Source organism: Aythya ferina, assembly GCF_964211825.1.
Source record: "Aythya ferina genome assembly, chromosome: 1".
NCBI classification, from domain to species: domain Eukaryota; kingdom Metazoa; phylum Chordata; class Aves; order Anseriformes; family Anatidae; genus Aythya; species Aythya ferina.
In genome coordinates, this window is record NC_140296.1 from 5,420,343 (window position 1) to 5,435,265 (window position 14,923).

General features: G+C 36.7%; 2 protein-coding genes across 3 annotated transcripts in view; both read right to left on the reverse strand.

Annotated features, from left to right (window-relative positions):
• The window catches only part of TENM4 (teneurin transmembrane protein 4), a 1,677,033-nt gene that overhangs the window by 1,495,155 nt on the left and 166,955 nt on the right, over window positions 1-14,923 (reverse strand). The gene's annotated exons all lie outside the window — the stretch shown is intronic.
• Window positions 3,034-3,969, reverse strand: LOC311438646 (taste receptor type 2 member 40-like; the record flags this gene model as incomplete). The annotated part of the gene is made up of 1 exon (XM_084523266.1): window positions 3,034-3,969. The coding sequence occupies one exon, from the start codon at window positions 3,967-3,969 to the stop codon at window positions 3,034-3,036; it is 936 nt and encodes a 311-aa protein (XP_084379392.1).

Genomic DNA, 14,923 nt, shown 5'->3' on the forward strand with positions numbered 1-14,923 from the left:
TTTCTCTCCCTTTTCAGGAGCCCATATAAAATCACAATGTGACTACCATCCATAAAAGTGCTCTGCTTTCTGAAAAGAAACTGTCCTGGTGCCTTCATACACAGGTAAACTGAGCACAGATAGTACTCAGTATATGGTACTGATAGTAGAGAGGGGATATGGCCTCTCAGGATGGAGATGAGCAGTGTTTTAGGAATGAGACATTCTGACCTCTGAAATTCTTGAGTATCAGGAACTCTGGCTTTATGAGTGTCCAGATTCTTTTCCATCTTGGCTTGTCCAGTAGTTGATTTTCATTATGATTACCTTGGCCAATGTAAAGTATTTTTGAGTCATTGCAAAGACATAAACATTAAGAAAATGAAATGTCAGTTTGAAATTTAATAAGCATTCAGCTACAAGATGATATCAACATGAAAAATATTAGCTAATAGATAGCTAATACTATCTATTGAGTGTAGTTTGAATACTTTTTGAACAGCTGCACATTCTTTCTGAAACCGATTTTTTTTCGTTTTGTTTTCTATTTTGATTTTTGTTTATTTTCATTTCATTTATTCATTTTTTAATCTATTATTTTAATTATTTTTACTTGGGATTATTATTATTTTTTTTTAATTATACATTTATATATTCTCAAAACTTGTCATTACTAAAGCATTGATCAGATTTACTTTCTTTATGGTGTGAACTGGATACAGACAAAAGATTGCTACAATTTGGTGCATGATATTTTGTTATAAAATAATAATCAGCAAACTTTAAAAAAATATATATAGCAGAAAAAATATTTATATATTAGAACTGCAGAGAATACAGACAATTATTTTAGGAAGGGAAAGGTTGAAATCTAAATACTAGGGAAAGACCAGAAAATAAATGGGAAACAGCAACTTCTACAGAAGAAGAAATGAAAATAAATTGAAGCTTGGGGAAAAGATGGAAAGAGAAAGGACAAAACTAATCTTTTATTTACTGATTCATTATTCTAAAATTCTAATTTATGTATACATCTATTCCAGTCTATGCTGTGTATAACAAAACTTCCGTCAATACAATATAAAGACATCAGGTGCTTGAGCTTTGTCTGTGTTTCCCCTGGAGGCACTAAAGGATATTTTATTAATCATTGCTCCTGCTTCACATCTCTCCCTTCTGAAGGTGAGGAGACAGTGACAAAGCTGAGAAGAGGCCAGTACTTTCGTATGTGGCTCTGATCCCTTTGTCTTTAGACTGACACCAACAATGGGTTTGGAGACACCTACAGCGAAATGAACTCTATGAGGAAAATAGTTTAGCCAGATCCTCCTGATCAAGCTAATTAATAAATAGATAAATAATCCCTCATTTCTTTCAGAAGGCTTTCTTTTCATGCCAAATGGAGAAAGGGCCCACAGAGCTGTCACTGTGTGGCTCTTCTGATCATATTCCATATTGGTAGGGTGTGCAGGAGCAGATGCCCCATCACTTGCTGTGGAGCAGGACTGCACTGCGACATGACCAGTGTGGCTTCCATCTGCTTCCCTGCAAAACTTCACAGACAGGGCTCTCGGGGGACTCTTGGGTCTCTATTGATGCAGCATGCACAGTACTGAGCAAAAGAAAAATCATGTGGGTCTGGACATGACGAGAGTCTGAGTCTTATGGTACACTGTACTGCTCCTCCAAACACTGTGTCAATCATTCACCTTCCCTGATATGCAGTTTGACCCCACTATTTACACATGCTAATAATCATATTGCTTCATATGGGACAGTATAATCATTCATTCATGCCTCTTATTTCTATTAACATATACTACTTTGTCAACAATATTTTAAAATATTAGTTTAAAGCATTGTATTCACCATTTATCTGGTAATTTTAAATAGTGATTTCAAATCATTTTATAAATATATTAATCCTATTTTTCAAACACCGAAGCTGAAACACTCCAAGACTAAGTGAATCACCCTCTTCATTAATTTTACAGATTGGACTGAAACTCTCACCATAGTGATTTATAATCTAGCATTATCCAAATTTCTGCAGAGTAGATAAACAGCTTAAAAACATCTGAGCTGAGAACCTCAGAGTAGAATCATCTAGCACATTATTTGATAAAACATGACAGGATTTGTTGAAGAACATATTTCATCAACCACATGTGAAACTTCATAGAAGCATAAAGTATTAAAAGAAAAGAGCCTTAGAAACAACTCACACCTACTCAGAACAACAGCAAATCATGTAAAAAGGCAGATTTGTATTCAGAATAGTCAACTCAACAAGAAAGAGACTTTCTGCAGTGGACAGGTGGATCCACATGCTTACATCCAATTATATTGTAATCACCAACTTACTAAAAAACGTTTAAGAAACAAAAAATAAACAAACTGATATAAAGTATGCTTTGAACAAAATAAAGTTTTAAAGGAAGATGTAACTGTTAAGTTGCTATGTATATACTAGAATTCTAACACAAACCTCATTCAAAATATAATTACAATTACATTAATTAGTTATATGTCACCTTATCTTAATTTTCCCCCAGGTTATCTTCTAACTAGTTTTGCATGCTTATTCTGTTAAGTCTTGTGCAGTATGTGTTTCAGCCAATTTTAAGCTTCTTGGGTGAAAAATTCTTTAGATGAGAGCTGATATTTGTGAGTTCTGTATCTTTTGTCTCTGTTTTAGTCCCACTTTCTTTCATTCAAATGTATCATAAATTCAGCAGTCTTAAACAGTGAATATGAAATCACATCTTGTACTTGATTTGGTATTTAAGAGTATTGTTTCCTTTCACTGCATTCTTGTTCTTCCTCTTTATTAAATCAGATTGTGAGAGAGCAAGAGTGGTATATTAAAAAATAAAAAGCAAAAGGTAAAAATGCATATTATTTCAGATGTTATGAAATGTTAAGGAGATTTAGTCACAGAAATCCGTGAGAGACTACAACATTTGATAAAGAGCAAAGATGTTGAAACAATAAATTCATAAAATCTTTCCTCCGGATGTATAACTTGAGAGTTTTAAAACTTCAGTATAAGTCTTAGGGAGTCACACTTTCCAAATGACATTTAAAATGCTGGCAAAGCATCCTGAATGCCAGTTTCAGCTTTGAATTGACTATGATCAGGATAACAGAGTGTATTGAAGGATATGCTCCAGCTACTACTAAAGATACTGCAACCTTCACAGCATCTTGACTTTGAGAAGTTGACAGTGTCAAAAGAATTTGAGCTGCAAAACTGGAAAGATATAGGATCAGGAAAGAAATAATGGATTTAATGACAGTTAGGTGAACATCTATCAAAGGATCCCTGAAACTATCTACATAGCATTGCATGTTCTTGGTGTGTTTGCACAGAGAAGTAATTAATAGGGCTGAGGTTACCACAGATAGTACCAGAGGAAAAAAGCAACCAGCAAAGTAAAGAAGAAGAATGTACAGATGTGAACTGTCCCAGTCACTGATGTGTACTGTGCTATTCTCTCTACAGTTCCCGGTTGAGCTGCAGAGGTACGTGCTGGGTGTAGTCCATAAGAAAGGAAGAGAAGTCACAGAAGAGACCACCAGTGATCCTAGAAGCAGCTGTGGAACCATCCCAGTTATTCTGAGCTTGATTTGCAGGAACAACCATTGGTCGACATTGATTATTTTAGCACAGTAGAGGACATAGAGCCAGGTACTGAACCACAAACTGGCATGGTTTACAAACATCCATACAGCACCAAAAGCTTTGTACACAGAAGCCAACTTGAAAACATCCGTAAAATAGAGACTGTGAATGTACATCATTACTGTCACCTGCAAGATAAATCTTGATGTACTCAGGAAGATCAGAATCATATCAGCAGCAGAGATTTTTTTGCTTTTGATCCAGTTAATGCTATTGACAGCTGTAATAAATCCATTTCCCATAAATCCAACAACAACTTCAATAGCTACAATACACATTGAAATGATGAGAACTGGAGGCAACATCTTGCTGCTTTGGTCACCTCTGCCTGATTACCTTGTGAAGCTGTGCAAAAGATGAACAGATCAGACAGTATATGACTAGCCCTAGCCCCAGTCTGCTCGCCTTATATCAAGGAACAAGACATCTGGAAATGATAGTATGTTTGTTGGTGCTGTTTCTGAGCTTGCAAATCAGAGAGGGATTTAATAATTAATTCTAAATTTTTACATGCATAAGATTTGCCTACGTTTTTCATTAGGGATGTGGAATTGTCAGGTGTATTAACTGCCATATCTTTTATCCAATTATTTATATTCCCACCTGGAGTGACAGAAGGCTCTGGCTCTGTGATTATGACTGTACCTGACAATGTGGAAGAAGTTGTATCAAGCAACCCAACACGGCCAGCAGCATGTCAGGAGATAACAAGAGGTTTTATATTATATCTATTATCTTTCATATTGTTTTGAAACTCTGTCAAGTATGACCACACTAGTTAATCACCACCATTTTAACATGGTGAAGATTGTACAGCCTTGTCCTATTTTGGGGGAGAACCCCAGACAAACAAGCTACCCTATTGTTATTATTTATTGCTTCATACAGTTACCCACTTCTGATGTGTTCATGTAAATGGTCACTTCTATAACCATCTCTTGTAATGGTCACATATATGGGATCAAAAGATGACAGTGACTGGTTGTATAATGAGGAAACTTATGACAGCAGGATAGTGAAGCAGAGCAGTACATCAAGCAGAACACTGTTAAAGTCCCCAGCTAGTTCCACTGCCATGACCTCTATCCTACCTGTGTTTCACAGGGAAGTTTCTTCTCTATACAGGAGATCTTGACCTCTTTTTCTTTATGGAATGAAAGTCTGTCATCCGTCTGCATATGTGTGCCCTCTTTGGCTAGCTGCTGCAATTAGTCCATGAGGATTGGAGGGGAAGTGGTGGTGGTATTAAAGCCCACAGTGCATTATTGCTAACTTAAAAAGAAATATGTCTAGATTTATGAAACAATTTATCCTCATTTTCTCAGCCACAATCCAATTAATTCAATCTATGAATGTAATATTGGTGCATTAATGTTGTAAATATATTTTTTTTTCATTAGAGAAATATGAAAGAACGCATGAATACTTTGACATCATGGAAGGAAACAAAATCATTTGGCTACTGAAAAGTACTTTACTTAGGCAGTAAAGTTTTTATGATTTTTTTTTTTTGTGGAAGGTTGACATATACTTCTGGAGTCCATTTCTCAGTGGAGTAAGATGACTCAAAGTGAAAGGCAGACCAAACTTCTCAATGTGATAAAACCTGCCAATTGGATGTACTATTTACCATTATATCCTATCTTCATCCTAGGATGTACATGTATAGCCTATATATATGTATATATATATATACAACCATATCCTAGCTTTTGTAGAGTTGTCCAGCAGTGGAATAGTTAACTTAAATTGGTACGAGTGCATTTCTTCATCAACTTATTGAAATTAAAATCTCCTTTTATTTTTTTTTTTCTGTCAATACTTCAGTCATGCTCAATTTACATTTCCATTTAGGTCCTAGTAACCACAAAGACAGGAAGTTTTTTCCTTAAAAATTGACTATATTTTTTTCATCACAACAATGTAAATTTACAAATAAAAAATAAAAAAACAATTCTGAGACACTTTTACAAAATATCTTATCAAGCTTCCAAATTTCATAAAGCCGAAGGGAGAAAAAATGATAAAATAAAACAAAGAATACATTGGCATGTTTACTTTTCCTATCATGTATTTCACAAGAAGTATTTCAAAATAGTGATAAAGTCATACCTTACTAAGGAGGAAAAAAAAAAAAAAAGTGTAACGACACCTATGGTGTATTTTAAAGTTACATGCATAAAGCTTCCTGTACACAGAATACACATTACATAATTACAGTAATCAGTTATCTTAAAAATGTAGTCATTAAGTTACTCAGGGGAATATGACAATAACACTTTATTTTTATACGCTTATAAAAAACAGCACTGCAATTATGAAGTAGAAGAAACTGCATTGGAAGATAGAAAACTTCAAGACTAAAATCTATTCTGAACTGTTCCAGAAAACAGTTACAAAATTCTATTTTCTCTCCATATCCACCATCAAAAATAAGAATTTTAAAGGAAAACAAATCTAATTTCCATTTATCTATTTATTTTTTCATTTGAGCAAGGTCAAAAATTGGAATAACTACTTAACAGAGAAAATATTCATGCCTTGAAGATTCCCACCAGGTCCTTTACAAAGAAGCCATCACACAACCTCTGCACCCTGGTAGCAAGTCTATGGCTCATATAATTCAGGTAGCCTGTCTCTCAGTTCTTTGTTACTGAGCTAAAATGCTCTATTCCCAGATATGGTTTATATATAAATATTTTTTTCTTCTTTTTGTCTCCTAGTACGCCAAGGGCTTCCTGAGGGACTGTGCAAGTGATACAATATTCTGGGGTTCTCCAGAGGACCATAAATCTGCTGATGGATGCTGATGACATACCTGCAATCACCATGATGCAAAAGGCCAGTTTATAGATAACAGAAACCAGGACTTGACTGTTCCTCATGTTGGCACCTGTTTGGTCCCAGACAGAGTGAGCAGGTTGGCTGCTGGAGATAATCATAGTTTCACTTACAGTGGTAACTGTATGCAGCAACCTGAATTCTCTCATTTTGACTTTTCCTAACCTTGCAGCTTAGTTGCAACATGCTTTTGCAAAAAGCTGAGGATACTGAGGGGTGGTGGCAGTATGAGCACCTTACTTAAGTGAGCCATGGTTGCAGGGTCTGTATACTTCAGGTAAGATGGGCTGGAAGGTTTTTATGGAGGACAACAATAATGTGTCATTTAGGTTTCAGGCCCGATGTACTCATCTGTGGTGACAATGTAAAAGACAGGAATGATAAGGTTCCTAATGGATCACTGCGTAAATATGAATAGGACCCTTCAGTGGTTCACAGAACAATCTCAGGGTGATGTAGACATGATTTCATAGATTGTTCTCACAGCAGTGGGAAGACCAAAAGAGTACAAGTATGTTGAGATCGTTTGATCTGAATTCAGAAGTCAAAAAAATCCAGTTTTATAGCAGTGATTTACAAATATTCAGACTTGGAAGAAAACGGAGTCTAAACTCCTGAAGGATGCTGTATGTTGAGAACTTCATGCTGTGGTCACAGAAGTTTCTGGTTTTATTTTTTCTGGTATTTTATATCATGACGAATTCTCAGCTTCATCTATTCCTATTAGGAATAAACTGTGATGAAAATAAGAATGATTACTTCAAATATTTAGAATGCATCTAATACTAGGATTGTAAGTTTCCTTGATTTCTCAATTATATTGTCTGGATAGGTCAACATTTTCTTAGCAATAAAACCAGAGATCAGAATTTTAAAGACACCTACACACACACATGTCATCAGGTATATGTAATCAGACATAGAGATTCACTTTGGTGTGATGTGTCTCCACAATGAGACCAGCAGCAACCTGGATGAAAGGAGAATTGCAATAAAGGAAAGGAGGTACTCTGTGAAAGAAAGACAATTAGCTTGCAGATCCCAGGTAGGGTTGCCACATTAATGCTCTTTTGTAGACTTCTTTTTGAGCTACAGAGTTAACGATCATGATCAGAACAGATCTAGTTGGCAGAGGATACAGAAGAGACTTTACAATATGTCAGAGTTCCTTGACCTCATCCTCTGGGAGAGCATGTGATTGAATTTATAAAACTAGCTGAGCCACAGTGTGATGCAGACCCTAGCAATTCTTAAAAATAATCACAGGATTATTTTAGTATGACATAAATAGTAAATTCTGGACAGAAGTGTCTGAATTTACACATTTTCCCTTACAAGACAAAACTCACTGTACTTTGAGAAGATAGGTTCAGTTCACTGGGTAACAGCTTTCCTCTTGATTCATGCATTCATATTAACAACTGTAATAAATACACTTCCCACAATTCCTACAATAATTTTAATTGTTGAAGTAGTTAGAGAGATAATTAAAGCACAGCAGACAGTTTCTGGTTCTTGTAAAACACTGTCCATTCTGCTCATTCAGAAAAACATGAAGCACTAATTAACTGGTATCTGGTTAATCTTTCAACCTTTTACTGTGTGCAAGAAGCATGTGAATATGATACCGAATGATTTATTTCTTGTATTGTTCAGGAAGATGCATATCTTGGAAATGTCACCGATGAACCATCCAACTACAACCACTGTTTCATAAGTTTTAGTGAGAAGTAATTGTCTATGGCTGGATTGAGGATAGGAAAAAATAGAACATTTTAAAGGTATTGACTTTTTTTGTGTTAAGTTCATTAAGTTCTTGCTGCTGTTTTTTAACTGCTTTGATTTTGATGTGACATGACAGGTGCTCAAACTGCTGCCACCCTTCTGTATCTTTACTCATCTCTCTGCATGTTAACAGACATGCCTTTTGAATTTTGGTGCCCTCACCAAAACTAATTCTTGATCAAATTTCAAAATGTAAAGCTTTCTCATGTGATACCTCCAGCACATTTGAGGAAAAAAGTATCATAAACAAAAACCATGGAGATGAACATCTGTAAAGTTCATGCAGCTGAACTTGCTTCTAACTTGAGAACCAGGGTTCTCATCTCATGGAGATACAGACCTGTGAAGGTTTGTCCATGATCCAGAGTGAAATCAAGGTGGGGTAATGGCATTTACCTGAACATGCACGTGAGGAAGCAATCCCAAGACCATCAGTTTAGATATAACCGTAAAAGTCAATTCTTGCAACAGCAGAGCTGGCTATATTTTGCTTTATAACTTTGTTTGTATCTGAAGTGTAAATATGGTAAGTTTAATGAGATAAATTTCATCTTTCATGGCTCCAGCAGCTGGACCAGCAGATAAATACAGAAGTAAAATACTGACATTTTCAAGCAACATCATAACAAACATGAGTGTTTGTTATGGGGTACTCCTGTGAAAACTACCACTAAAATTTGTTGGATTGTCCAATTAGTTTTTGTCCGTTCTCTAAGACTGGAGACATCAAGCACACAGCAGGAAAAAATAAGACTTCATGGGGTCCAGTAGACACTGTCATTTTGTTTGATGTTCCTCAAGCAATTCTTAAATGTTTTTCAAACTCAGATTGTTACAGTGAAATCAGAACTAGGGTAGGGTTTGGACAGATTAAGATCATGCTTCAGAAGGACATATCTTATCTATTCACATTGTTAGTGTACTAATGTGAATCATAAGTCTAGCTTTTCCTATCATTCTCTCAGTCATTGTGATTAAAGACATGATCTGGAATCATTAACGTCTCTTTTTCAGTGTTCACAATCTGATCTCCTGAAATGTTAGAAGGGCTCTAGAGCACCAGCTGAACTGCAATACTGGAATCATGCTGTCTCCCTCATGTTTTCTATCTAAAAGCAAAACCTAGCCTGTAATTCCATTTTAGAATTCTACCTGGAAAGAAAAATATTGGAAGAATTTCAACTTTTTCCCTGCCTCCTAGTGAAAGTACAGTTTTGTGTTTAACATGTGTTAACCATTTGCTGGACCGTTAATGTTTTATTATACCACAGCTAAATTAAAAGATTTGCAAAACAGTACGAGAAAGTAAAGAATGCATATTACCATGGTAGTAAACTTTCCATTTCCTAATAAAGAGAGAGGGAGATGAGAATAATTTATTGTTCACTCATATTTTGTGCTGAAAAAAAAAAAAAAAAAAAGGAAAAAAGATTTTATTTCAATTTGCAGGAAGAACACCACTTTCCAAGAAATCATAATAAATTCAATTCCAGTGGAGTAAGTGCCTACTAGATCCTCATGGCATTTTTTCACCTTTAAATCATGAGCTTTTTAATAAATAAGATTTTTACAGTCCGTAATGAATAGCACATATTTATAACACAGGCATAAGACAATGAAGTACTTAGTAATAAGATCCTTATAGAAAAATAATTGAATAATAAAAACAACAACAACATCAACAAAGAATAGGAGAATGCTTCTTGTATAAGATAAAGAAATAGGCCAACAAAATTTTCAAGAAAAAATAAAAGATAAGCCATCACTGTTTGGGTTTAGACTCTTGCCCAGAAACTCAGCAGTCCCGATTCTGTTGCTGTAAACATGGTTGTTGCTCTCAATGGCACTTTTTAAAATAGTTCATCAAGTGTTCCTCATGTATTTGACAAGGTATGGAAAGCTTGTGAACCTTAATAAAATATCCTGCATCTAGTAAACAACAATAAATCAAGGTGCCATTTAACACATGCTGACTTTATGTTTCACAAAATATCTCAAAAATACATATGAAAGGGTGATAATTTCTTTTACCATTAATTTGCAGGCTGTCATACTGCTGTTATTGTTGAAATGGAGATAACATACTGTTAATTTCAGTATGATACGATTTGTTTTTCAGAGGGTTGTTGTCAAAACTGAAGACTGATCAGACAAAGGTAATGGAAAGTGTCCTTCAAATTACTTGAGAGAGGTCAAACAGATAGAATGCAGCACAGATGAAACAAAGAAGTAACTATAACTTTAAGGAAGTAAGAATGCATGTACACCCCAGAAAGAAGAAGCTAGAGTTAGGAAGAAACTACTGACTGTAACAGTTTCTCTTTGTCATAAAGGAATAAAGTTTAACTAAGTATGCATCAACTCAGGACACCATTTGTAAAGATGAATGAAGATAGCATTTGTAAATATGAGTTTGTGCTTTATACCATCTAAAGTACGAAAGGAAATGTGTTCACTTCCTGGATGCCACCTGCACCATGCACCACTCACTCTCATTCCCTCCTTTTTCTCATTTCCCCCTGATTTGTTTATTCACCTTCACCAGCAAATGAATTAATTCCTTCCAAAACTCACTCTTCCAAAAAAAACTTACAAAAACCTTGCCCTGTAACAATGTAAGACACCAGAAGAGAACTCATACCCTACCTCAAGTCACAAAGGAATTAGCTGCCAGCCTATGTCTATAAGCTTTATCTGGATGCCTTCCTGTATCCTGGATAAAGGGATATTCAAAGCTTTTCTATTATCCCTGGGGATGAATACTATGTTAGCTGGGTCAACAATAAAGCCTTTTGTTTTTATCTCCATATAATCATTGCAAACTATCACTGTCTGCAGCTACAGTTACATCTTTATCTGACATTTGTCACTATGATTGGAAGAGCTCTTGTGGGCTGAGTTTGGTTCATTGTGTATTGTATAGTGTCCACCAGAAAGCTTAAGAAGTAATAATGAATTCAGGGTAAATTTTTCAATTAAAGCATATTATCCTTATAGTGGTTTTGACTGGGATGGAGCAAATTTTCTTCACAGTAGCTTGTATGATGCTATTTCTTGGATTTGTGATGAAAACAGTGGTGATAACATACCAATGTTTAAGCTGTTGCAGAGCAGTGCTCACACAATTCCTTTTCACACTTTTCTACTTCTGGTGCTGCCCTGGCAGCAAGATACCTGGGGGCGCACAAGTTACTGGGAGGGGACACAGCCAGGACAGCTGACTCTTGCTGACCAAAGGGGTTACTCCATGCTATACAACATCATGTTCAGTAGTAACAGCTGGGGAACAAATGGAGGAAGGGGACATGTCCCTCAGTTTTAGGTTTCAATGTGTGGTGGTTTTACCTTCTTGGGCAGCTGAACTCCACCACAATCACTCTCTCACTCCCCCTCCCCAAAGAGAAAGGGGAAGAAAATATGATGAAAAGGGCCCAAAGGTTGAGATAATGACAGGAAGATCACTCAACAATTATTGTGACAGGCAAAACAAACTCAGAGTAGGGAGACTGATATAATTTACTGACTATCACTAGGAGACTAAAGAAGTGACAACTAAAAGCAAACTATCTTCCCGTCATTCACTCTTTTCTACCTCTTCCCCTTAAGCAGCACACAGGAACAGGGAAGGGGGCTGTGGTCAGTCCCTGACACTGTGTCTCCACCTCTCCTTCATGGTCACTCTCTGCCCCTGCTCCCTGTGGTGTCCCTCCCACGGCATGCCGTCCTTCCCAAACTGAGCCTCTGGGGGCTGCCCATGGGCTGCAGCTGGGAACTGATCCCACTTGGCTCCGTACCATGGGGTCAATCCCCCAAGAGCAAACTGCTCCAGCATGGGTCCCCCATGGGTGGCAGCTCCCCCCCAGATCCTCTGCTCCTGCGTGGGCTCCTCTCCATGGGCTGCAGCTCTGGCCTGGGGCCTGCTCCTGCGGGGACTCTCCATGGGCCGCAGCCTCCTCCAGGCCACATCCACCTGCTCCACCGGGAGCTCCTCCAAAGGCTGCAGCGTGGAGATCTGCCCCATGTAGGACCCATGGGCTGCAGGGAGACAACCTGCTCCTCCAGGGGCCTCTCCATGGGCCGCAGGGGAACTTGTGCTGCGTGCCTGGAGCACCTCCTGCTCTCCTTCCACACTCACCTTGGGGGCTGCAGGGCTGCTTCTTTCTCAGTTTTCACATCTGCTGTCACACAACAGTTTTTTGACCCTTTCTTAACTCTGCTCTCACAGAGGCACAAACAGCATCGCTTACTGGCTAAGCTCTGGGCAGCAGCAGGTCCCTTTTGGAGCCAGCTGAAACTGGCCCTTATCTGAAATGGTCCAGCTTCTGGATTCTTCTCACAGAGGCTCTGCAGCCCTCCACTGCCAAAACCTTTCCTTGTAATCCCAGTGCACAGTGAAAAGTGTTTTTCTTGCTCTTAATAAAATAAAGAAAGTATTTTAAGAATGAATGAATTATTTAAACTTATTTTGCCATCATCATTCAGGTTTCCTTGAACTCAGCTGGAAACACAAAAATGTTGATGATCATACACAACACCTAGAAGAAAAATCTCTAATTACATTAGTCAGAGCAATAGACCTTGGTAACCTGCATTGCCCAGAGGATGCAATGACATTTTAAGCTTTGAGTTCGCCAGTACAAAATCACCAGGAGAATTGCAACTTAAACATTTTTTCTTTTTAAGCAAGAGGTACAAAGAAACCTGGTCATGTAATAAAGTTGAAAGAAAAAACAAAACATTATGAGGTAGAATTGAGCTCAACATTCCCCTTTTTAGACTACCAGAAATAAAGTTAAATGTCTGGATCACAGGATACAATGAAAAGAAATTACACATATAGTAATAGGTAAGCCCCCAACTGCTTTTCAGACATGTAGTAAACCTGACTTAAGCACATTACTTCTGGAAAGAATACATAGCTCAAGAAACAGATTTGCAGTCTGTTCATGGATTTGCAGAGCTGAGGGTGCTGGTGGTCTTGCAAACATGAACAGTCATTGACAAGACCAGAAGTCACCTTGCCACCACTCTTACTGCTTGACACAAACACTTTGGTAGACCTTTTCTCCATATCCTAGTGTCACTAGACTTTAAAATAACCATTGACCAATATATGTTCTCCAGTATTCTACTTTTGTTGTTTAGTAGACCTCCAGTATCTGTCAGGTCTCTGTCAAGTTCTGAGACATAGCTGGCAACACTCTTCGGAAAGTCACACAGACAAAGGCACTAGATTACCATGTTTGGCCAATGAAAGAAGTCCCAATGTGCAGAAGAGAATAATTTTAATTCATTTAATGTCATTTGAACACCAAACAGAATGAGAAACCAAGAATTTGAAGAGTTAACAAATAAATAAATAAATATTTTCCACTCATATGGACTATATTAATTAATGTATCTGAGAAACAACACTTAACTGCAACATAGCTTTTTGTTTGTTTTGTTTGCTTGTTTGTTTCATTTATTTTTCATTGTAGTGGATTTATAATTTTAAAACACATATTAATATTTAAGAAATATATCCTCAGTTTCTAAATGTATTTGAATTGTGAATTTATCTCACAATAATGCTCTCTAGTGTTTAGGTAAAGCAAGTTCATTTAAACTGTTTAATATATTATTTTCCATTAAAAAAAAGAAAAATGATCTTTGCAATTTTGTTAGGAATCCTACTGTAGTATTTGTAAGCAATAACTGAAATTCAGCAAATAGAAAGTTCTGTTTTTTGTTTTTTGTTTGTTTTTTTTTTTTTTTTCCCCAATGCAAGGAATCCATCAGAAGAAAAAAGATCAGTAAAAACAACTGTATGTGGTGATACCATTAAAGATTTTATCATCAAGAGCAGCGCACAGGCAAAATAAAATACGCATTTTATTTATCAACTGTTAAGTGCCTACTTTTGCCAACTGTACACCTTTCATATAATTATGCCTTTTAGTACAAATAAGTATTGTGGCCTTAATACCATTTATAGGCTTCCACTATTTCAGCACTATTATCAAATTGCTTGCAGTGATCTGATGCTGGATCCGCTTGTGTTTGTATAACCACTGTGCCATTTTGACAGTCGACTGCAATGCAAATCCCTCTGTCAATACTCCACACCACCTGTGATGCAAATTTAGATTAATCCTGATTTTCACTGCTTACTTATACTTTTTAGTAATGTAAGCGACATGTCACAGCAAATCCTACTCACCTTGAAAGTCAGCAATATTTCTGGCACTGCCTCGAGGAGAAAGAAAATGTTATTTGTTCAGAAAGATTTGTACTGAATTCTCTCCTTATACCTCTTCAGAGCTCATATAAATAAAGAAAAAGTCTGTGTATTTATAACCTGTTTCTGATGCACACTACTCAAGTAATACCTTCTGTACAGCTCTAAGGTCACGTCACTTGACTTTTTAAATCCAGTTTCCCAGATGTGAAGAAACTTAATTAAAAATCTACAGTTCAATCTCTTATTTATTTTGCAGTAGCTAGATGTCACATGGATGTGAGCATAGCTTGGGGTAATAGAGTACAATGAAATGCATTACCAACATGCCTGGGTCCAGGTATTATTTCTCAATATCCTATCAGTTTTTAATTTAGCAATAATTAAATGTTACTTGTTGTGATTTATACAAC